This window comes from Oncorhynchus tshawytscha, linkage group LG06, assembly GCF_018296145.1.
Source record: "Oncorhynchus tshawytscha isolate Ot180627B linkage group LG06, Otsh_v2.0, whole genome shotgun sequence".
NCBI classification, from domain to species: domain Eukaryota; kingdom Metazoa; phylum Chordata; class Actinopteri; order Salmoniformes; family Salmonidae; genus Oncorhynchus; species Oncorhynchus tshawytscha.
This window is the reverse complement of record NC_056434.1, coordinates 57316917-57342746: the sequence shown is the minus strand read 5'-3', so window position 1 is coordinate 57342746 and position 25830 is coordinate 57316917. Positions and strand designations below refer to the sequence as shown.

The 25830-nt window shown below is 41.3% G+C and overlaps 1 protein-coding gene across 6 annotated transcripts in view; it reads left to right on the top strand.

Moving 5' to 3' along the window:
- LOC112252744 (actin-binding LIM protein 1) overlaps positions 1 to 25830 on the top strand; it is a 146885-nt gene that overhangs the window by 6200 nt on the left and 114855 nt on the right. For 2 of the 6 annotated variants that reach the window (XM_042323432.1, XM_042323429.1), the window contains exon 1: positions 24744 to 25379. The exons of 2 other annotated variants lie outside the window; for them this stretch is intronic. In XM_042323432.1, the coding sequence (XP_042179366.1) occupies positions 25151 to 25379 (229 nt within the window). In that variant the 5' untranslated portion in view covers positions 24744 to 25150. Of the gene's footprint in view, positions 1 to 24738; positions 25380 to 25830 lie in introns of those variants that run through there. 2 more of the 6 variants (XM_024424265.2, XM_024424266.2) reach the window with 2 other exon arrangements.

Below are 25830 nucleotides of genomic sequence, written 5' to 3'. Positions count from 1 at the left end.
AATAATATGCATATATTATCAACTGAGACTGAGGAACAGGCCGTTTACTCTGGGCACCTTTCATCCAAGCTACTCAATACTGCTCCTGCAGACATGAGAAGTTTCGTAATTTCGATTAAGACATTAATGAGCGAGCGACGACGGACGTAGTCAATATAACTATGTGTTCAGCACTTTTGAAATGTACAGAGTCAGAATGCAGAACATGGACTGCACTTACAATATTTTCCCTGTACACAAAGTCAGAACCGTAGGATAAATAAAGGGGGCATATAACAGACAATGAAAGCTCTGACAATATTAGATGATGACATATATCAAAAACAGGTTACAGGCTACATGTGCAGCACCACTGCATCAGAAGAGTAATGTTAGGTGAAATTATGAAATTATTGAAAAATGACCAAATTATTAGGGTGAGGCACATGGGCTACTAACAACTTACTACACAACATACACTTAGTATTACTTTCTTAGCTACAGTATACATATCTCCCTTGCATATTACATCATTTATGCAGAAGCATACAAGACATTTTTGGACTCACCTTGGCTTGTGATGTGCTCACTTAAACATGAAGGTGGAGTGCCGGTTTTGTCATCAAACTTTGTCATTAAAGTCTGGCATTCCTGGATTTATGGTGGGAACTTGGGGGGAAAAAACACAGCCACTCCATTGAATAGCAGGCCACTGGTTGCTTTGCACTGCTTGCAGTTAGCCACTGATTCCTTCCAAATGACTCATTGTTGAATTTGCGATTTCCAAGAGGACAAGTACATTAGAGTGTCTAGTTTAAGAAACAGATGCCTCACAAGTCCTCACCTGGCAGCTTCATTAAATAGTACCCGCAAAACACCAGTCTCAACGTCAACAGTGAAGAGGCGACTCTGGGATGTTCTCCCCACTGTATATATATATATTATATATATATTATATTATTATTTTTTGCTAAAAATGTGGGGCTCAAAACAGGTGAGTCTGCCCACCTGCCTTGAATGACAAGTCGCCACTGCATGCACCTACAGTGGGGCAAAAAAGTATTTAGTCAGCCACCAATTGTGCATGTTCTCCTACTTAAAAAGATGAGAGAGGCCTGTAATTTTCATCATAGGTACACTTCAACTATGACAGACAAAATGAGAAAAAAATCCTGAAAATCACATTGTAGGATTTTAAATGAATTTATTTGCAAATTATGGTGGAAAATAAGTATTTGGTCACCTACAAACAAGCAAGATTTCTGGCTCTCACAGACCTGTAACTTCTTCTTTAAGAGGCTCCTCTGTCCTCCACTCGTTATCTGTATTAATGGCACCTGTTTGAACAGGTTATCAGTATAAAAGACACCTGTCCAAAACCTCAAACAGTCACACTCCAAACTCCACTATGGCCAAGACCAAAGAGCTGTCAAAGGACACCAGAAACAAAATTGTAGACCTGCACCAGGCTGGGAAGACTGAATCTGCAATAGGTACGCAGCTTGGTTTGAAGAAATCAACTGTGGGAGCAATTATTAGGAAATGGAAGACATACAAGACCACTGATAATCTCCCTCGATCTGGGGCTCCACGCAAGATCTCACCCCGTGGGGTCAAAATGATCACAAGAACGGTGAGCAAAAATCCCAGAACCACATGTGGGGACCTAGTGAATGACCTGCAGAGAGCTGGGACCAAAGTAACAAAGCCTTTCATCAGCAAGGGCATTGAAGATGAAACGTGGCTGGGTCTTTCAGCATGACAATGATCCCAAACACAGTGGCTTCGTAAGAAGCATTTCAAGGTCCTGGAGTGGCCTAGCCAGTCTCCAGATCTCAACCCCATAGAAAATCTTTGGAGGGAGTTGAAAGTCCTTGTTGCCCAGCAACAGCCCCAAACCATCACTGCTCTAGAGGAGATCTGCATGGAGGAATGGGCCAAAATACCAGCAACAGTGTGTGAAAACCTTGTGAAGACTTACAGAAAACATTTGACCTCTGTCATTGCCAAGAAAGGTTATATAACAAAGTATTGAGATAAACTTTTGTTATTGACCAAATACTTATTTTCCACCATAATTTGCAAATAAATTCATTAAAAATCCTACAATGTGATTTTCTGGATTTTTTTTCTCATTTTGTCTGTCATAGTTAAAGTGTACTACCTATGATGAAAATTACAGGCCTCCCTCATCTTTTTAAGTGGGAGAACTTGCACAATTGGTGGCTGACTAAATACTTTTTTGCCCCACTGTATGTGTTAACACAAATTTTTGCTTGAAACCAAAAATCCACAAGAATAAACCAGCAGATCAGTTGATCTCTTGTTACCGTGTGAAGTGATTATGATACCAAACCGCTGCATCTAGGTTCTCTATTCCTGCCCTAATTAAATTTCAACATGGGAACATTGAAAATCGCAAGGCTGGTAATTTATTTCAAATAGCAAACATTTAATATTGAATTTCAACATAATTAGAATATATTGTGTCATTTGAAATAACTTGATGAGACTGCAATTTAATTAACACATATTTAGTCAATAATGATTAGCTTGATTTAGTTGCACATTTTAGATATGGACAGTTCAGGGATATTTTATTTTCGCCCCTTGATTAAAAATGACCATAACTCATGTTATGTATCCATTAATTACAACTTGTCTTTAAAAATAAACTTGTCTTTAAAAAGTATGGCCATTTCTTATCAAGACGAACAGGAAAATATCCCTGCACTGTCCGTATTTGAAAGGATGTAACTAAATCAAGTCAATCATAATCTATCTTTTAAAATCAAATGGAGTCTTATAAAGTTATTTCAAATAGCACATATTATATTATTTTGCCATTTAAGGTGAAACGTTTGAATAAAATATAGGCCTACTACTTTTATATTCTAGGCCTACTGCTTCTAGTATTTTTGCGTTCGTCACCCTATACACCTGACAGGTCATTCTAATTTTGCCCCGGGCGCTGTCTTCAACGAGGTCCAGAGGGCCACACTGAAAATAGGTTATACAAAATTGGAAACAAACCAGTTTTCTAATCCATAGTTTTGGAAATTTTAGATGATCCCTGACTGCATAGCTTTTGTTTAGGGGATTATTAGCAAGCTGGACACAGTCAAGAAACTGTATGAATGTAGGTCCGTTATCATTTCTACACAGTACCGATTTGGTTTTAGTCATTTTAAAGTATATGGAGTTTGTTTAAATGTATTATAATTTTTTAAATAATGTTTTAATTTTTTCAAACCTCCGGCTGGCTGGATTGGACCCTCTCGGCCTGTGGGCCGTATATTTGACACCCCTGACCTAGACGCAGCTGTCGAGTAGCATAATCACTTGACACGGTAACAATGAGAGATCAACTGATCTTCTGGTTTAATCTTGTGGGTCTATGGTTGCAAGCAAGTTTGTTTTAACACATAGGTCCATGTAAGCAAAGCATGATTACATACATGCTCTGATTTTTTGGGGTGGCAGGTAGCCTAGTGGTTAGAATGTTAGACTAGTAACTGAAAAGTTTCAAGATCAAATCCCCAAACTGGCAAGGTATAAAATAAACATGTTGTTCTTCCCCTGAACAAGGCAGTTAACCCACTGTTCCTAGGCCATCATTGAAAATAAGAATTTGTTCTTAACTGACTTGCCAAAAATAAACAAATATCATAAAATCTCCCATTAATACCATTTTAAGAAATCCAGTGTTAAACTGCAAGTGTGCCTTAATTTCTGCCTATACGTTGCAATTGACCCAATCAGAACTCTACGTTTTACATTTTATCCAGCTATTCCAGACAGGACATAACCTGGGGCTGGGATCTCCAAATAGATTTCAGTTTCTACTTGCGCTGTACTGTGCGACTGCTCCCGTCAGTGGTCGTCAGATTTATGTTGTAGAATTAGAAGAAAAGATTGTGTTCTCCATCTAGCTAACTATAATAAATCTCCTGAAACGACACTACTGTTTAGGATCATTATTTATGGACAGTGCTAAAGTGGTGAGAGTATTTCCAAGTCAATTTCAACAGGAGAGATCGGCCTTGTCCGAATACACTTGTGTTCTAAATAACATACTTTTTGGTTATGCGAAAATGTTGCTTTTTTTAGTATGTGAAATGTCAAATGTGGTTTGCATTAAATGTCAGGATGTCATACTCATTTAGACTTTTCAGCAATTAGAATTCCCTGCACACTATTGAGGAAGAGAGTAGTCTATTAACACTTACTGTATGTGTGTTTGACAACAGCTGATAATCAGAATAGGGCTCTATACAAATTAATGAGCGCGATTGCACATTAGATGACACCTTTTCAGTATGGAGGAGTAGTATGTTGATATTTGCTGCTTACCGTATATGCTTTTAGAAACTGTACGTTCTAAATAGTTGTAGTGGGCAAAACAGATTTTGGACAAGGCCATCAGTTGAGCTAGCTAACTTTTGCTAGCTAGCTATCATTATAGCTACCCAGCTAGCCATGAACCTTCTGTTCAGAGTACACTTGGCAGAAAGGGTCTAGCTAAATGGTAAAATTCGACCAGAAATACCATAGCCCAATTGTTTTTCATTGATAGTGTTAGTTAGCCAGAGCCAACTCTGGTAGTTTCTTGATTAAACATCCTAAGTATTTGATATTTTTGCGATCAACTGAATCGGTGTCCCTAAACCGGGATCGACATTGCTCAATATACGATAATGTGACAAGAATAACATTGTAAACAACAGCCAAATCTAGAACATAGACATGTCTTATATGGGCAGAAAGCTTAAATTCTTGTTAGTCTAACTGCAGTGTCAAATTCACAGTAGCTATTACAACAACAAAAATACCATACTATTGTTTGAGGATAGTGCACAACAACAAAACACTTTTGTCACGGCAACTGGTTTGATACATTATTTAACTTCAGAGGTGAATGTAAGTAATCTTGCTCTGATTTGTAATCCTGTGGGTCCCAGAGTCAAAATTTAGTGTAGTATTGGTTGAAACAAATACATTTTTATATTCAAATGTAGAAACTGGGTTCTACAGTTTTACCCCACTGCTGTCTCTGGCTCCCATATCTTTTTTAAAGTTAAATACTCCACATAGTAGATATGTACAGTTGAAGTCGGATGTTTACATACACTTATGTTGGAGTCATTAAAACTCGTTTTTCAACCACTCCACAAATGTCCTACTAATGATTTGCCTCCTTTTCAAACGTCACCGTGTTTCCAAGCCACAGATATGCCCGTGATATGCAACTTTTCAGGGAAGTTAGGAACCAATATACACAGGCAGTTAGGAAAGCTAAGGCTAGCTTTTCAAACAGAAATTTGCATCCTGTAGCGCAAACTCAAAAGTTCTGGGACACGTTAAAGTCCATGGAGAATAAAAGCACCTCCTCCCAGCTGCCCACTGCACTGAGGCTAGGGAACACTGTCACCACCGATAAATCCACTATAATTGAGAAGTATTTTTCTACGGCTGTCCATGCTTTCCACCTGGCTACCCCTACCCCGGTCAAATGCCCGGCACCCCCCACGGGAACTCGCCCAAGCCTCCCCCATTTCTCCTTCATCCAAATCCAGATAGCTGATGTTCTGAAAGAGCTACAAAATCTGGACCCATACAAATCAGCCGGGCTGGACAATCTGGACCCTCTCTTTCTAAAAATATCTGCTGAAATTGTTGCAACCCCTATTACTAGCCTGTTCAACCTCTCTTTCGTATCGTCTGAGATTCCCAAAGATTGGAAAGCTGCCACAATCATCGCCCTCTTCAAAGGGGGAGACACTCTAGACCCAAACTACTACAGACCTATATCTATCCTATCCTGACTTTCTAAGGTCTTCGAAAGCCAAGTTAACAAACACATTATCGACCATTTCGAATCCCACCATACCTTCTCCTCTATGCAATCTGGTTTCAGAGCTGGTCATGGGTGCACCTCAGCCACACTCAAGGTCCTAAACGATATCATAACCTCCATCGATAAGAGACATAACTGTGCAGCTATATTCATCGACCTGGACAAGGCTTTCGACTCTGTCAATCACCACATTCTTATCGGCAGACTCAACAACCTTGGTCACTCAAATGACTGCCTCGCCTGGTTCACCAACTACTTCTCTGTTAGAGTTCAGTGTGTCAAATCGGAGGGCCTGTTGTCTGGACCTCTGGCAGTCTCTATGGGGGTGCCACAGGGTTAAATTCTGGGGCCGACTCTCTTATTTGTATACATCAATGATGTTGCTCTTGCTGCTGGTGATTCTCTGATCCACCTCTATGCAGACGACACCATTTTGTATACTTCTGGCCCTTCTTTGGACACTGTGTTAACTATCCTCCAGACGAGCTTCAATGCCATACAACTCTCCGTCCGTTGCCTCCAAATGCTTTTAAATGCAAGTAAAACTAAATGCATGCTCTTCAACCGATCGCTGTCCGCACCTGCCCGCCCGTCCAGCATCACCACTCTGGACTGTTCTGACTTGGAATATGTGAACAACTACAAATATCTAGGTGTCTGGTTAGACTGTAAACTCTCGTTCCAGACTCACATTAAGCATCGCCAATCCAAAATTAAATCTAGAATCGGCTTCCTATTTTGCAACAAAGCATCCTTCACTCATGCTGCCAAACATACCCTCATAAAACTGACCATCCCACCGATCCTCGACTTCTGCGATGTCATTTACAAAATAGCCTCCAACACTCTACTCAACAAATTGGATGCAGTCTATCACAGTATCATCTGTTTTGTCACCAAAGCCCCATATGCTACCCACAATTGCGATCTGTACTCTCTCGTTGGCTGGACCTCGCTTCATACTCGTCAGCAAACCCAATGGCTCCAGGTCATATATAAGTCTCTGCTAGGTAAAGGCCCGCATTATCTCAGCTCACTGGTCACCATAGCAGCACCCACCCGTAGCACTCACTCCAGCAGGTATATCTCACTGGTCACCCTCAAAGCCAATTCCTCCTTTGGCCGCCTTTCCTTCCAGTTCTCTGCTGCCAATGACTGGAACGAACTGCAAAAATCACTGAAGCTGGAGACTCATATCTCCCTCACTAGCTTTAAGCACCAACAGCTCACAGATCACTGCCCCGGTACATAGCTCATCTGTAAATAGCCCATCCAACCACCAACCACCTAATCCCAGGGTGGCAGGGCAGCCTAGTGTTTAGAGTGTTGGACTAGTAACTGAAAGGTTGCAAGTTCAAATCCCAGAGCTGACAAGGTACAAGTCTGTTGTTCTGCCCCTGAACAAGGCAGTTACCCACTGTTTCTAGGCTGTTATTGTGATTAAGAATTTGTTCTTAACTGACTTGCCTAGTTTAAAAAAATGCTGTGTTTATTTATTTTGCCAGCACTGCTTGCTTCTGAAGCTAAGCAGGGTTGGTCCTGCTCAGTCCCTGGATGGGAGACCAGATGCTGCTGGATGTGGTGTTGGAGGGCCAGTAGGAGGCACTCTTTCCTCTGGTCTAAAAAAATTATAAAAAATATCCCAAAACCCCAGGGCAGTGATTGAATGACACTGCCCTGTGTAGGGTGCCGTCTTTCAGATGCAATGTTAAACGGGTGTCCTGACTCTCTGAGATCATTAAAGATCCCATGGCACTTATCATAAGAGTAGGAGTGTTAGCCCCGGTGTCCTGGCTAAATTCCCAATCTGGCCCTCAAACCATCACGGTCACCTAATAATCCCCAGTTTACAATTGGCTCATTCATCCCCCTCCTCTCCCCTGTAACTATTCCCCAGGTCGTTGCTGTAAATTATAATGTGTTCTCAGTCAATTTACCTGGTAAAATAATGGATAAATGGCATAAATCATGGCAAAATGTGTAGAATAGCATGAAATTAGCTTTAAAACCCCAAAAAGTATCTCCACCCCATGACAAAATGGGTACAATTGTATGATGTTTGTTCTAAAATTTCTAAATGTTGTGTAGAACTGCAGAAAACTTGCTTTAAAACTGCAACAATTTCTCTACCCCATGGAAAAATGTGTACAATTTCAGGAAATTAACTAGAACCAACATGATGGAGAGGGAGTTGGATTGGCCATTGTTGATGACATGGACTAAGACAAGATTGTCTGTGTGGAAAAGGATACTCTCCTCTGGGACCATTCGTGACTCTACAGGGACGCGGCGGTGATGATGGGATATAGTTTGAAGTGCTGAGGATGGGGCTAGGGAGTCAAGAAAGGTCAACCCTGCAGGCTACTCAGAAGAGAACCATCTCCCTCTGTAGTAGCCTCCAAAGCTGAGGGAAGGGGCAGCGCATGTGAAGAGCTGAAGGTCTTTGGTTGAGGAGATGTGGTTGTAATAGAAGAGTGTGATACCGTTCCAGTTGGTGAGGAAGAGATGCCAGAGGCGTAGTTACATTCGACAGGGGTCATTCAAGGTGATGTTGTGGTGGAGGGAATTAATGGAAGATGATAGGCCAAGTAGGTTGGAGATGAAGGAGCAACCCTGGGGGATGACACACTTGGCGTAGTTGTTTATTAACAGTGGGGTTTTTGGAGGTGGTTGGAGAGGATGACGTGGTGAGGTTGAGTATGTCCGGAGGTAGTGAAGCTTGGAAGGAGACTGTGTCGAGGGTGATGTCTAAATTCTAGGGAGGCGGATGGACCTTCTGTTTTCTCCAGAGAAAGGGGGATTCCGATGGAGTTTAAAGCAGATGTGACAATGTTGAAACCTTGAGCAGGAGGGGAAGATGGGTAGTCGACGGCCAGGAAGTCGTACAGAGGTGGAGGACGTATGGCACTATGTAATTGTTGGTCAGGATCCAGCACTGCTTCCAAAAGGAAGTCAAAGAGCCTGGGCTGAAGGCGAGGTGAACCGCAAAGTAGAACTGGCCCTTCCAGCAAACCCAAAAAATATGCCCAAATTCTGAGGCCAGAGGAGGGACCTTGAAGGCACTGATGATGTTAGCTTTGGTAGGTGCCTTCATTGAACTGTTGCACCCATCCGGTGGCCACGGTGAAGAACAGGTGGTAGGTATTGAAGGTGGAGCCGCCAAACTGGGCACCCAGGTTGAGGATGATTGTGAAGTAGTCGTCCAGCTCTGACTGTCTGGAGGGAAAGGCTTCACAGGAAGAAAGCATGGGCAAACACTAAGGAAGTGAGGATCCTTGGTTGGTGAGAGCTTGGAGAGGAGGGGTGACCTTTGGCAGAGCTGGACTTGGAATGACAGGAGCCGTGGGAGGGTAGGAGCAGGCCAGCTAGATTGATGTTGTTACCATTTATGGTCTGCTGGTGAAGAGCAGGTGAGACTGGAGATGGAATAGATAAGGAGTGGTTGCAGTGTTGGCCAGAGGCTTGGCAGTGGCGAAGGAGTAGGCTCTCGATGGAGCGGGGGTGGGGGTTCACGTCTACGGGGCCAGCCAATGTGGATGGTACGTGTGGAAGGAAAGAGGGGGATGGGAAATAGGGAGGTAGGGGGCAGAGAGAGCGTCCATCCCCCATCCAGAGCTTGGATTAGGCAGGGGAAGGAGAGAGGGAGGCAAGGCTGCAGCCATACCCGTTAAGGCTTGCGAATGCTTCGGTGTGTGTTCGCACACTACCTTAAAAGACCATCGCTTGAAAAATGTGGCAATAGTACTGTTTGCCCATCTTGAGACACCGTAGCCAGTTCACACTTCCACAAAATAGTCAGTAAAATAGTCAATAAATCTATCATTAATTTTGACGGTTTTGCAGAGGAGTTCTTAGTCGCACAGTTTTTCATCTAACTAAGATATCTGGTGTAGTGTTGCTCAAGGGATGAAATTGCATGAAAACAAGTCTTCTATTGTTGAATGACAACAAACACCTCAATGAAGAATCCCTAATGTTGACCAGTCACCGACCAAGGGGTGTAGACTTTGGCTACCAGAATTTGTCTTGCTTAGAGGATGTTTTTTTGTGTGCCCCAAAAAAATTACTGATGACCAAATTGAACATGTCGTCACAACATGTCGTCATAATATATGCCTGAATTGTTCCAAACTGTTTCAGATGGACGCCCTTAGAATAGAAGGAAGATTAGTAGATGGGACGATTGGTGTAGTAAGGGAAGGGTTTCTGGCCTCGGGGCACTGGGATGAGAACAAGAACAACAGGGAAGACACAAACTAAATTCTCAAAACATTAAGAACACCTGCTCTTTCCATGACATAGACCAGGTGAATACAGGTGAAAGCTATAATCTCTTATTCATGGCACTTGTTAAATCCACTTCAATCAGTGTAAATTTAGGGGAGGAGATAGGTTAAGCTCTCTTGGGTAGGGGCAGTATTTTCACGTCCGGATGAAAAGCATGCCCAAAGTAAAACTGCCTGTTACTCAGGCCTAGAAGCTAGGATATGCATATAATTTGGATAGAAAACACTCTACATTTTCTAAAACTGTTAAAATTATCTCTGTGAGTATAACAGAACTGTTATGGCAGGCAAAACCCGAGGACAAACCATCCCCCCCAAAAAGATTTTCAGCCTACCACTGTTTTCAATGGCTGTCACTTTTATTATAAGGCGAAATCCTCCCAAATTGCAGTTCCTATGGCTTCCACTAGATGTCAACAGTCTTTAGAAAGAGTTTCATGCTGGTTTTTGGAAAAATGAGCCAGAAATTGTAGTTTTTCTAGGTGTTTCGAAGCGCATGGAAGAGAGTGCGTTCTTTGGTATTTTTCTCTGGTAAAGACAATAACGATTCTCCGTCTTAAATTTGATCGTTTATTTACGTAGTAGGGTACCTAAGGTTTGATTATAAATGTTGTTTGAGCTGTTTGGAAAAGTTTCTTAGTAACATTTGGAATTAATTTTGTTGGCATTTTGATGGAGGGAAACTGGGCGGATTATTTGACTGAAGCACGCCATCTTAACTGAGTTTTTATGGATATAAAGAAGGACATTATCGAACAAAAGGACCATTTGTGATGTAACTGGGACCTTTTGGAGTGCCAACAGAAGAAGATCATCAAAGGTAAGGCATTTATTATATTGCTATTTCTGACTTTCATGACGCACCTGCCTGGTTGAAATATGTTTTTCATGCATTTGTATGCGGGGCGCTGTCCTCAGATAATCGAATGGTGTGCTTTCGCCGTAAAGCCTTTTTGAAATCTGATACCCTGGCTGGATTAACAAGAAGTTACGCTTTATTTTGATGTATTACACTTGTGATTTTATGAAAGTTAAATATTTAGCAGCGCTAGCTGTGCCACCAGAGACTCTGGGTTCGCACCCAGGCCGCGACCGGGAGGTGCGTGGGGCGACGCACAATTGGCCTAGAGTCGTCCGGGTTAGGGAGGGCTTGGCCGGTAGGGATATCCTTGTCTCATCGGGCACCAGCGACTCCTGTGGCGGGCTGGGCGCAGTGCACGCTATCCAAGGTCGCCAGGTGCACGGTGTTTCCTCCGACACATTGGTGTGGCTGGCTTCTGGGTTGGATGCGCGCTGTGTTAAGAAGCAGTGCGGCTTGGTTGGGTTGTGTTTCGGAGGACGCATGGCTTTCGACCTTCGTCTCTCCCGAGCCCGTACGGGAGTTGTAGCGATGAGACGAGATAGTAATTACTGACAATTGGATACCACGAAATTGGGGAGAAAAGGGGGTAAAAATTATTATTATTATTATTATTTTTTTTACAATTATGTAGTTTGAATTTGGCGCTCTGCAATTTCAACAGATGTTGGTCAGGTGGGACGCTACCGTCCCACCTGCCCATAAGAAGTTAAAAAAAAGTATTTTTAGGCCTTGAGACAATTGAGACATGGATTATGAATGTGTGCCATTCAGAGGGTGAATGGAAGAGACAAAATATTTAAGTGCCTTTGAACGGGGTGCGGTAGAAGGTGACAGGCGCACCAGTTTGTGTCAAGGATTGCAACACTGCAGGGTTTTTCATGCTCAACAGTTTCCCGTTTGTATCAAGAACCCAAAGGACATCCAGCCAACGTGACACAACATGGACCAGCATGCCTGTGGAACCCTTTTGACACCTTGTAGAGTCCATGCCCCGAAGAATTGAGTCTGTTTGGAAGGAAAAAGGGGGCGGGGGGTTGCAACTCGATATTTGGAAGGTGTTCTAAATGTATTCTACACTCAGTGTAGACACTGCTGTGTTGGTTGCAGGGGGAGCAGCACCAGAATCATTGGGAACCTGCATCACTGGGCCAGTAGAGGGAGCTGATGTGTTACTGTTGGAAACAGCCGGGCCAGCAGGGAGAGCAGATGCATCGACTCTGCCACTTGGCAGTCGGGTGTTTGGCGATGGTGGATGCGCTAAAGGGGGCCCTCTCGGCCGAGGGAGCTGGTTTAAAATGAAAACAGCGAGGCTTTGGGATCCCACCAGCAAAAAGGGATTGCCCGCTCAAACCCTTGGAGGCAGACAGGGTCTGAAATGTACTTTTTGGCCTACCTGCCAAGGGGACTGGTAGATTAAAACATCCACCAGCCAAGCATATTTTTTACTGGACAAAATAATTGCCATTTTGAGTCACGTATACATTCATTTCAGTACATTTCATTGAGAGAATAAGTTATTATGTTGAATACAAACTTAAAGAAGAGGCCAGAGCAAAATTTGAAACCAAATTATTTTAATATATTGATCAACGGTTAATCAAATCAAGTTTGTTTGTAGAACTCATTTAAAAAGTGTAGTTGACTGTAGTTGACCAAAAACGCCAAACAGTGAGCACACTATTAAATAGACAAAACAAATCAGATCCAATGAATATGAGTACATAGAAGTCAAAACAGGGCAACAACAATGGTAAGATACAATTATGAGAAAGAAGTGCAGTGGACACTGATACAAAGGGGAAACAAGGATAGCAGGTCTACAAATCCTTTACTTTGAGTAGAAATACCCTGATAAAATACAGATAAAATAGAGACTAATCAGGTGCTTGTTAATTTTGGCTGTGGCTAGATTTAGTTCCCCAGACTGAATACAACTGAAGAATTCTTGAACTCAATATTCTACTGAAGTATTTGCTATTAAATGTACTTAAGGATCAAATATAAAAGTACATTTGAAGGTTTTGTAAACCTATCAGATGCTTAATCATTTTAATCAACTTAAACCTCCTCATCAGACTCCTCACTCTCTACCGCAATCACCCTCTTTGCACGGTCCATGAAGTCTGGCCTCCTGCTCCTGACAGAGTCCTGAAGCCAGCATCACAGCTTTTATCGGATCACACTCCCTGATCTCTGGAGAGAACAGCTGGACCATAAGAAGATCTGATAGTGTATCAGGCTTTAGGTTGGACCGCCAATTGGTTTTCACCTGTTTCATGGTATTAAAACCTCTTTCACATTCAGTTTTTGAGGCAGGGAAGGACAGGACCAGGACAACCAATGCCAGCAAAATCAGGGCAGGAATACTGATGGCTCATGTAGACACGGAACCAGGACATCTTCTGCAGGGACTGAAGCTCTTGGTACATGCAGCACCTTTAGGACAGTCCACTGGTCAGGGATCCTTTCAACATGGATGCCAGAGGTCTCCAGGACAGTCCACTGGTCAGGGATCCTTTCAACATGGATGCCAGAGGTCTTCAGGACAGTCCACTGGTCAGGGATCCTTTCAACATGTATGCCAGAGGTCTCCAGGACAGGAAGTGGTCCACCAGGGTTTCCAGTTCAGTGTCTCCAAAATCTAGAATAACTGTATACATTACATTACAACAAGCATCATGCAGTTTTAATTCTCAAACTATAAAATATGATCATGAACCTGAACCCAACCTGACTGCCCTGTAATACAAAACATAAAGTAAACTACTGCTTCATCTCCTGACTCTGGCTAGCTGATGAATCTGACCAGCTTGTTGGCACACAGGACCCCTACACTGGCGTCCTGGAACCTGTCAGTCATACTCTCGACTAACCTGCCGAGCATTTCGTCCTGTGATGTGACGAGGGTCTTACTGTCATCGCTGGCCAGCGAAATTCCCTCTGTTGGCCATTGTGGCCTTCATCACGGGCCCTTCTCTGATGTGAAAAGGCTCATTTGACCATCCTTTCAGAATTTTCCTTTACAACACACTCTCACTCACTCACACTAATCCTAATCCTAATCCTTTCTCTTAATTCTCTTAAGGTAAGTATTTCTTATTGCAGCTTAAATAAACATACCTGGATTTGTACTTCTTAAGTACTGCCTGAGTTGAGCACAAGGAGCTGTGGGTTTCTGTTATGGTGATGGTGGACCTCTGCAGACAGACAGACTGGTCGCTCAGGTGTGTTAGTGTGTCATGCAGGAATCCACAGAAGCAGATAACAACAGCCTCCCTCGCAGTACTGTAGTATTTCCTGGCCTTGGCTTGCTGGACACCTGGGACATTTTGGGCATCAGCAGATTGAATCTGAAATACATGAAGAACAAAGACTTACAAATAGACAATTAATTTCTGTCCCAAAAAAACTATAATAGATATGACATATTTTATCAGTGCATAAAGCATTAAAACACGATGTTACCAATTGTAACCATATTGAATTTTTCCACAATTGCTTGTGTTACAGCCTGAATTTAAAATGTATTAAATTGAGATTTTTTGTTCATTGGCCATTTACATTTGTCATTGGCCTACGCACAATACCCCATAATGTCAAAGTGGAATTGTTTTTAGATATTTTTAATGTCTTGATAATAATAATAATAATTATCAACCCCTTTGTTTATGGCAAGCCTAACTAAATACGTTTAAGAGTAAAAATGTGCTTAAGTCAAAATTTAGCAGCATGGACAAATAGCAATATTAGTTTTTAACATGATATTTTTAATGACTACCTCATATCTGTACCCCATCAGGTCCATCAGCTGAGCAGCGAACTTCAAACACAGTTCCAACCACAAAGACCAGGGTAGTTTTCCAATGCCTTGCAAATAAGGCCACCTATCAAATGAAAAGCAGACACCGAATATCCCTTTGAGCATGACAAAATGATTAATTACACTTTTGATGGTTGTCGTGGAAATTTCCTCTATTTACCAAATTATGGGAGCAAACCACACACACAAGTCAGAGTTAGTTATAAAAGTCCATCTTTAATCATATAAGCTCTATAGCATTTTGACTTTCAACAGTTCAGTATCTCTAATGAAAAGTTGACAGTCCCCACACAATGGCAAAATGGGATCCTTTATTGCAAAGATCACACATAGTCAGACAGCATAGACATAATTCATCGTTCAGCTTTGTCTCCTTTCCCAAACCCCAGAACCATAAACCAATCCTCCATATCAACAGGCATATATCAAATTGTCATTTAGATACAACCCACTCTAAATACAAACTCCTGGACAAACTCACGGAGAGGAGAATGAGGCTATAGGTTAAGATAGAAACAACATTAGAGGGAGCATAGAATGATTCCAGACACTGCCACCCTCCTTTCCCCACTGGGAAAGGTAGGGAGTAAAAGATATGTTTACACATGATGACACTTTGACCTCTCCCCTCTCAGCGGCCCATGCAACTTAGTCGTGACATAGAACAGATAACTGCAACCTCGCCACAGTATTATACAAAAATACCATTCTGATGAGAAGTAACTTACACACATTAGATAAATATAAAACATCTTACATATGTTACCAACAAATTCTGAATCTTCCCTAACATGGTGTATCAATACACCCAGTCACTACAAAGATACAGGCGTCCTTACTAACTCTATTTTTGTTTTTTTGCACCCCCACTTTCTTACCAGAAAAGTATCATGATCCATTTGTTAATTTCAATTATTAGTAATGTTTCCATCTAGTCTGTATTAAAATAGATATGTCCATTTTATATATGATATAATAATTTACAGATTGCATTTTGCACCTCCGTTGCCACAAGATGAATGGTTTTGCTTCCCTCCCAAATGCCACTGTTTGTGGAAGCACAACAATTTGGTTCATGTGATTAGATGTTAGTTATTCGAATAGGCTACATGTATTTGACATTGTTAAATGTCAAATATCGAGAAAAAACCTCACCCGTTGGAAAATATAAAATGGACTGTTTGAAAATGTGAAGAATTTTTTTTATAAAAAAAAAAATGCATATTTTAAAATGTGAATCACATTTTTATTTGACGTACCACCGTCGGCATTGCACGTACCCCAGTTTGGGAATTTTTGAACTGGTTGATTGAAGTAGGAAAATACAGTGGGGCAAAAAAGTATTTAGTCAGCCACCAATTGTGCAAGTTCTCCCACTTAAAAAGATGAGAGAGGCCTGTAATTTACATCATAGGTACACTTCAACTCTGACAGACAAAATTAGAAGAAAAAAAATCCAGAAAATCACATTGTAGGATTTTTCATGAATTTTTTGGCAAATTAATGGTGGAAAATAAGTATTTGGTCACCTACAAACAAGCAAGATTTCTGGCTCTCACAGACCTGTAACTTCTTCTTTAAGAGGCTCCTCTGTCCTCTGCTCGTTACCTGTATTAATGGCACCTGTTTGAACTTGTTATCAGTATAAAAGACACCTGTCCACAACCTCAAACAGTCACACTCCAAACTCCACTATGGCCAAGACCAAAGAGCTGTCAAAGGACACCAGAAACAAAATTGTAGACCCGCACCAGGCTGGGAAGATTGAATCTGCAATAGGTTAGCAGTTTGGTTTGAAGAAATCAACTGTGGGAGCAATTATTAGGAAATGGAAGACATACAAGACCACTGATAATCTCCCTCGATCTGGGGCTCCACGCAAGATCTAACCCCGTGGGGTCAAAATGATCACAAGAACGGTGAGCAAAAATCCCTGAACCACATGGGGGAACCTAGTGAATGACCTGCAGAGAGCTGGGACCAAAGTAACAAAGCCTACCATCAGTAACACACTACGCCACCAGGGACTCAAATCCTGCAGTGCCAGACGTGTCCCCCTGCTTAAGCCAGTAGCATTTGGATGATCCAGAAGAAGATTGGGAGAATGTCATATGGTCAGATGAAACCAAAATATAACTTTTTGGTAAAAATTCAACTCGTCGTGTTTGGAGGACAAAGAATGCTGAGTTGCATACAAAGAACACCATACCTACTGTGAAGCATAGGGGTGGAAACATCATGCTTTGGGGCTGTTTTTCCGCAAAGGGACCAGGACAACTGATCCGCGTGAAGGAAAGAATGAATGGGGCCATGTATCGTGAGATTTTGAGTGAAAACCTCCTTCCATCAGCTAGGGCATTGAAGATGAAATGTGGCTGGGTCTTTCAGCATGACAATGATCCCAAACACACCGCCCGGGCAACAAAGGAGTGGCTTCGTAAGAAGCATTTCAAGGTCCTGGAGTAGCCTAGCCAGTCTCCAGATCTCAACCCCATAGAAAATCTTTGGAGGGAGTTGACAGTCCGTGTTGCCCAGCAACAGCCCCAAACATCACTGGTCTAGAGGAGATCTGCATGGAGGAATGGGCCAAATTACCAGAAACAGTGTGTGAAAACCTTGTGAAAACTTACAGAAAACGTTTGACCTCTGTCATTGCCAAGAAAGTGTATATAACAAAGTATTGAGATAAACTTTTGTTATTGACCAAATACTTATTTTCCACCATAATTTGCAAATAAATTCATTAAAAAGCCTACAATGTAATTTTCTGGATTTTTTTTCTCATTTTGTCTGTCATAGTTGAAGTGTACCTATGATGAAAATTACAGGCCTCTCTCATCTTTTTAAGTGGGAGAACTTGCACAATTGGTGGCTGACTATATACTTTTTTGCCCCACTGTATGTGTTCCAACAACGAGCTGCAGTTTTGGAATAATTGCGTCCTATCTATTTTCCGTTTAGGCTACATTGCAAACTGCTAGTGCCATTCAGGATATGTTAGCCTAGGGCTAGGCCAGGGTTTTCCAAACTTGGTCCTCGGAACCCCGAGTGGTGCACGTTTTGGTTTTTGCCCTAGTAATACACAGCTGATTCAAATAATCAACTAATCATCTGAATAAATTAAAGCGAAAGTCTGTATATCGAAAAGAAGATAGATTTTTATTTGTATCTCTGAAAAAAGTATTTAAACTCGCCAAATTGAGCCCCGTTTTAAATTATCACTATTTGAGAATAGCTGTTCCAGGTACGAGATTTACATCACTTCGCACTTCCTACTTTTTTCATTTGGAAAAATATTATAGTTTATTCTATTATATTACATTACGTTTTTTACTCTAAAATAGGTATGTCTTGACTGTAATAAGGGCTTAGGAAATAAGAGCATCTTCTCTGCTAAATTAACAAAACAGCAATAGGTTTCTACAAGAAAGCGCCTGCTGAGGTTATTGCTTTTCTGAAGACTGTGTTCCATGATATAATATAACCAGTTAATATTTCAGTTTTCAATAAATCAATCTTAAATGGCACTTTTTATTGACTCAATTTAGCAATTAGTATTTGTTATCTGTAATAGTTATGATACATTAGGCATTGTCGTGAACTGTTGGCTTATAGGACTAGATAAAAGCTCTAGAATGTTTTTTTTCACTCAAGTACTCCAGTTCAATATAATTCATTGTGGCAGAATCCAAGAAATATTGTTGCATTCTGTTCATAAATATGCACCCACCCCGTGACGAAACAGTGTAGAGTGGCAGTAAATTATAAAAATATGCTTGATTTCATTTTTGTCAAAAGAAATGCACCCCCACTTTCAGCCAAAGTCAGGTGTCCATCCTTTCAGCAGGACAATAACCTAAAACACACAGCTTGAAGAAATTTGAAATGAAAAATTGGCAAATGTTGCACAATCCAGGTGTGGAAAGCTCTTAGAGACTTACCCAGAAAAACTCACAGCTGTAATCACTGCCAAAGGTGCTTCTACAAAGTAATGACTCAGGAGTGTGAATACTTATGTAAATGAGATATTTCTATATTTCATTTTCCATACATTTCCAAAAACATATACTCTTAAGTATATAAGAGAATTATTGTTTATTATCAGTTTAATCACTGGTGCTACCCAAACTATATAATTGTCAAAAACATCTTATTCAGTTATTCATACCCATATCCCAAATTTCCCCAATGTGTCTCTTCCGGGCTGTTTGAGTTCAGTGTGTACTGACGGCATTCTATTGTTCCACAGGAAAGTTCTCTCTAACTCAAACAACAGATGACTTAAACACGAGAGCAGTGGACCAGGCTTTGAAAGTGAGCAGCCTCTAATTTAATATCAGTCCCAATCCCTCTGTTCATCATGTGATCTTATATTGAAACATTTACTTCTTCATATTAAGAAGACATTGCATTATTAGACTGCTGTGACCTTGTATTGAAATATTTTCTTCTTCAAATTAGGAAGACTTTGTATTGTTAGAATGCTATTTGAAAGCCAATTACCATTCACTTTGTTACTTTCACCAGTCTCTATATCTGTTTCCCAATAGGAAGACCACATTCAATACTGCTACTACACCCAGATCACTCTCAAACAATGTTCTGGTTTTCCCCCGATTGCAAGGTTTAAAACAAAACAACACAAGCATGAAAACTTTCTCCATATTGGAAGGCATTGTTTTCATTTTAGTATACCTTCAAAAAGTGACTATATTTTATTCCCAATCTCTGTTGGATATTCACTTTCTGCTTCAATATTTATTATATGTCTATTATTTTAAGATTCATGTGTAATTCTTTGGAGGGATCAATATGTATTAACTGAGCTGACACTGTCTATCAGTCCCCTATCGATGGCATGCTCTGTCCATTATAAGTCTTTACTTAGCACGTTAAATGGTTGAGTAGAGAAAATCATTGGTTCTGTTTAACAGGGTATGGGGTTCAATACAAAATGTATTACTAGGATGGAGGAAATGTCATAAGTGTTTATAGTTTTATTGGTCAGGGGTAAGTCAAGTCCCGTGCAATGCTTTGATCTTATCCTTATCAAATGATCCATAAAGGGACCACTTTGAACATTTCTCAGAATACTTTTACGCCACTTACGTACATCTACGTGTGGGCGTGCAAGTTGTATGTTATTATTTTTATCCATTGTTACTTTATCTCTAGTAACCCAGGATATTTTCACCAATTCCTCCTTTAGACTAGTGTTTTATTCATACAGGGGTTTAGATGTTTATACTTGTTTTTCTATTTAACAGCATGTTCAGGAATAATTCTCTATTCTTTCATATCTCTATACAGAATCCCTATATAATGTTATAAATCTTTAGTAATTCACATCCACATCGCAGCAACGACCACAGCAGAGCAGCCCGAGAGGTACACATATCTTTCATATCGAAGAAATCAGTGTCCGGGGGCTGTTACCCTCTCAAATCTTTCAGTGGCTTCTCCTGTCAGTGCTCACTACCTGTAGATCGATGCGCGTTGGTGGACAGAACCCCTAGATAACATTATAGATCTAAAAACTCAGCTCACAGAACTGGTTGGGGTATTCATTATTTTTCTATATAACTATACTTAGGTATTCACACCCACACCACTCCATGTGCGTCTATGCACCATATGTAGAGTTGAAGTCGGAAGTTTACATACACTTAGGTTGGAGTCATTAAAACTCGTTTTTCAATCACTCCACAAATTTCTCGTTAACAAACTAGAGTTTTTGCAAGTCGTTTAGGACATCTACTGTGTGCATGACACAAGTAATTTTTCCAACAATTGTTACAGACAGATTATTTCACTTATAACACCTCCCATTCTATTAATACAACAGAAGCATAATCAATTATTCTAATACATCAATCATTTGGAACAGCTCCAATCATGACCCCTAGGTGAACTCCTGACACGCCACTCGGGAGATCCTAGAACATTTCTAGAGTATGACATGACAAGGTTAAAGCATCAACGTAATATGATTCATAAAGCCTTTATTAAGCGGTGCTTATGTCACTGGTTCATGTCATATTTAACATAATGAGTTATGTCACGTTTGACACGGGTGGTAATGTCACACAGTTATGCCACATTTATTAATCCTTTATAGAGTATGACAAATGGTTATAGATTATTTGTTACCCATTTATGTAGTGCTTATGAGAGCTTACTAAACAGACAATAACGATTTGTTTGATGGTATATTCTCTAAAGTGTAATAGACAAGATTGGCATTGGAAATAGGATTTAGTTCTGTTCTAATATTGTAGACGTCACAATTTCACAACCTTAATTGGACCGATGTGACCGTGAACAACAGAGTCAGCCATTGATGAGTTATGTAAAAAATCTGAAACTATAACAAAAAATCTAAGTATGAGAGAAAAATCACAACAAAAGCATGATGCAATTACTAATCTTGTTGAAGTGATCTGTTCCCAGTGAATTATTACGACCAGTGGCAGTCGACCAGTCGCTTTCTCTTTTTAACGTCGCTGTCCCAGAGCACCCATCAGGTATGAGAGCCATCGAGGTTGACAATGACATACATTGTAAAGGAAAACTGTCATTTATATGGTACATTTGTGTAATTTCAAAAGTAAAATGGTGTGAAACCTTTTACTGCAGAACACTGTAAGTTATGGTGCATTGTGGGGAAATGTTGTGGGCGGTGAAAAGATTGCTGTATTTTGAATTGTACTGTAAAACATTATGGGTTTTGGGTTTGGAGTGATGAAAAGTAGCTAACAGCTAACTGCTCTCTCATGTCTCTTCATTGAGCATAGCAGCCCAAACGGAACCATTGCTATAGACACTCACAGACTCAGAGACACCATGAGCAGAGTGCATGCAGAGCGAGCTGCACGCAGGGTGTGAGTGACAGACAGAGAAGAGCAACTAATGGATTTACTAATGGAGGAAGTTATTTCTGATTTCGGGCAAGGCCGGGCCTTGAATTTGGCAGAAGGAATCTAGGTAGGGCCTAGGTATGATAGGGCCTGAACGTTGTGGGCATGGGTAGGACTTAAAGGTCATGAACAGTCAAAATCATGTTTTTCATGAAATTGGATGATACTGTATTTGACTGAAACCAGATCAAAGTATGATGACCAAAGTATGAAAAATTACTGTTGCTTGTACATTGATAAAGTGTGATCATAAAGTTTCTGGTCCGCTCCCCATGTAAAACACTTAGATTTAGAAGGTGGGATTAATAAGGGGATATGGTGACATCACCCTAACTCTCATTTTAATACACCAATGGTAACATAATATTCTCTTACCTAATTTAAATAAGTAGCGCCTTGTAACCAATATCGGAAGGCGTGTTTTTGGAAGGGTGTGGTTTACAGTATACAGCTAGATAGCTACTCTGCTAGTGCCAGAATCTGACTGCCGGGTGTCAGCAAATACACTAGATGGCCAAAAGTATGTGGACCTCTGCTCATTGAACATTTCATTCCAAATTCATGGGCATTAATATAACAGCCTCCACTCTTTTCTGAAGGTTTTTCACTAGATGTTGGAACATTGGAACATTGCTGTGGGAACTTGCATTCAGCCACAAGAGCATTACTGAGGTTGGCACTGATGTTCTGCGATTAGGCCTGGCTCGCAGTTGGCATACCAATTCATCCCAAATATGTTCAATGGGGTTGATATCAGCAAACCATTTCTGTATGGACCTCGCTTTCTACATGGTGCCATTGTCATGCTGAAACAGGAAAGGGCCTTCCCCAAACTGTTGCCACAAAGTTGGAAGCACAGAATAATCTGGAATGCCATTGTATGTGGTAGTATTAAGATTTCCCTTTGCTGGAGCGAAGGGGCCTAGCCCGAACCATAAAAACGCCCCAGACCATTATTCCTCCAAACTTTACAGTTGGAACTATGCATTAGGGCAGTTAGCGTTCTCGTGGCATCTGCCCAACTCAGATTCGTATGTTGGACTGTCAGATGGTGAAGCGTGATTCTTCACTCCAGAGAATGTGTTTCCACCGCTCCAGGGTCCAATGACAGCGAGCTTTACACCATTCCAGCTAACGCTTGGCATTGCGCATGGTGATCTTAGGATTGTATGCAGCTTCTCGGCCATGGAAACCAATTTCATGAAGCTCCCGACGAACAGTTCCTGTGCTGACGTTGCTTCCAGAAGCAGTTTGGAACTCGGTAAAGAGTATTGCAACCAAGGACAGACTATTTTTACGAGCTAAGGGCTTCAGCACTCGGCAGTCCCGTTCTGTGAGCTTGTGTGGCCTACCACTTCGCGGTTGGGCCGTTGTTGCTGCTAGACATTTCCACTTCACAATAACAGCACTTACAGTTGACTGGGGCAGCTCTTGCAGGGCAGAAATTTGATGAACTGACTTGTTGGAAAGGTGGCATCCTATGACGGTGCCAAGTTGAAAGTCACAGCTCTTCAGTATGGCCATTCTCCAATGTTTGGCTATGGAAATTGCATTGCTATGTGCTCAATTTTGATACACCTATCAGCAATAGGTGTGGCTGAAACAGTCAAATCCACTAATTTGAAGGGGTGTATATATAATGTACAATAAAAGGTTTACACTATTCATCTATGGCATAGATACTTATGTCTCCCCTTTCATTTGTGTCTGGTGTTAGCTAGTTACTGACTAGCTAGGTCTTCAGCTGGCATGGAAGAAAAGGGGAGGATTTTTTATTAGATTTATTTATTTATTTAACCTTCATTTAACTATGCAAGTCAGTTAAGAACAAATTCTTATTTACAAGACCTCCCAAAAGGTCGGGACAGGGGATAGTATTTTTTTTATTTTTAGGACAAAACACACATCACGACAAGAGCGACACCACAACACTACATAAAGGGAGACCTAAGACAACAACAGCATGGCAGCAACACATAACAACACAGCATGTTAGCAACACAACATGACAACAACATGGTAGCAACACAACATGGCAGCTGCACAACATGGTAGCAGCACCACACATCGTACAAACATTATTGGGCACAGACAACAGAACAAAGGGCAAGAAGGTAGAGACTACATCACGTGAAGCAGCAACACAACTGTCAGGAAGAGTGTCCTTGATTGAGTCTTTGAATGAAGAGATGGAGATAAAACATTCCACTTTGAGTGTTTTTTGCAGCTCGTTCCAGTCACTAGCTACAGTGGAGCGACCCAGGGATGTGTGCGCTTTGGGGACCTTTAACAAAATGTGACTGGAAGAACGGGTGTTGTAGGTGGAGGATGAGGCTGCAGTAGGTATCTCAGATAGCGGGGGAAGGGTAATTCAAGACCGTGTATTTTTCTATTGTATTGTCACTGACCTGGTGGCGCAGCAGGACATTCAAGTAGTTACCAACCAATAGCTTGTGAGTTCAAATCCTATGTGATGTATAGTCCCAATTAATTAGCACTCAGCAGTAAAAAAAAAAGTATTTTCACGGTAACCAGTAGCCGGTAGTGTAACGTAAACTTGCAGAAAAGTTTTAACAGCGCAGTTACCGAAAAAAAAATGGTACCAAAGATTACAATAAGAATAAATGACTGTAAAAACAACTAGATTTGTTTTACAGTGTAGCAGCCAACCTGCTTGCACCAATCCAATGTTATTACAGTAAAATACTGTGAAACACAAACACCATCTCCCGTCAATGAATTTAATCAGTTAATTTGTTAATTCACTACGAGTACCGTAGCATTTACTTTAGTACAGTATAATACAGTCCAGTTTACTGTATTGTACTGTGTTGTAGATTACAGTAGGTATAAATTACTGTCAAATGCACGGCAACCCCTTTACAGTGTACCCAGGTCACCTAACCCCACCCTGAAGATAATCATGGAGTCTACGTCAGCCCTAAGCTGCTTAGTGAAGAGGGGGAAGAAGCTGGCTGATCTGGCTGGGTGGAAGACACAGTGTAAGCCTCTTTACCCCTACACTGTTCTGCTGTATACCTTTAGGCTATGCTATGTGGTCAGTGCTCTGTGCTGTTTGCTGTCTTGACCTCGACCCTGAAGCCTTTGATACAGGTTCCATTTTTGAAGAGTCACCTCTGCTCTGGAGGTCTGGGATGTCCACTTGAAGGAGATCTACAGGAGGAGATTCCTTTGGAAATCTGCATCACGCTCTCTCTTTGGATCTTTACATGACCCGTGATAGTGGATGTCTGACATGTTCACAACTCTGAGATTTTAGAGGCCTGTCCCCACATTTTTGTCGAAGTCCTCTGCGCTGGAGGATTGAAGTGTCCTGGTAGAGCTGAAAGCCATCCTAGGATTCTGGCTGAGTTGTATTTAGAGTGTTGTACCCTGCTCTGTGGGAAGGCTGAGGGGGAACCGGGCAACATGCCCACCCTCAACAGCCTGGGCAAGCTGTGTAGCTCCAACCGTAGCCACACAGTGGACCGCCTCACCCGCATCAAACATAAAAACTCAGTCAAGCGCATGTCCATCATTGAGGACGGTCAAGTGGCTGAGGTGCTCTACCTCATTCCCAAAGTGTACATGCAGCAGCTGCCGTACCTCAACCCTAACGACTATTACCTGAGTGAGAGACTTATCGATCTGGCACCAGGTAGGACTATGGTATGGGGTAGGAGGTCCTGGCAGGGAAAATCTGTCTGTCTGTTGGTGTCTATCTGTCTGTCTGTCTACTGGTCTGTCTGTGTTTGTGTCTGCCTGCCAGCCTGCATGTATCTATTAATCTCTTTACTCTTCATTAGTCACTTTGAACTTGGCATTGTTTTTCAGAGTTATACAACTAGCTCTACATACTTTTTGAGTATGGTTTGATATAAGCATTAAGTGCTGTGGTCCAAGTGCAGCATCAGTCAAAGCTCAGCGTGCTGTTTGTGAGTAGGCGGATAAAGCAAATTATGAAAGTGAATTGATAAGGCATTGCACAGAGATTGAGATTACTTCATTTTAATTGTATTGTGAGTAATTATACCACTTCAGGCACTGCAGCACTGGCCTGTGTGTGTGTGTGTGTGTGTGTATGTCCACGTTTGTGGTGTGTTACGCAA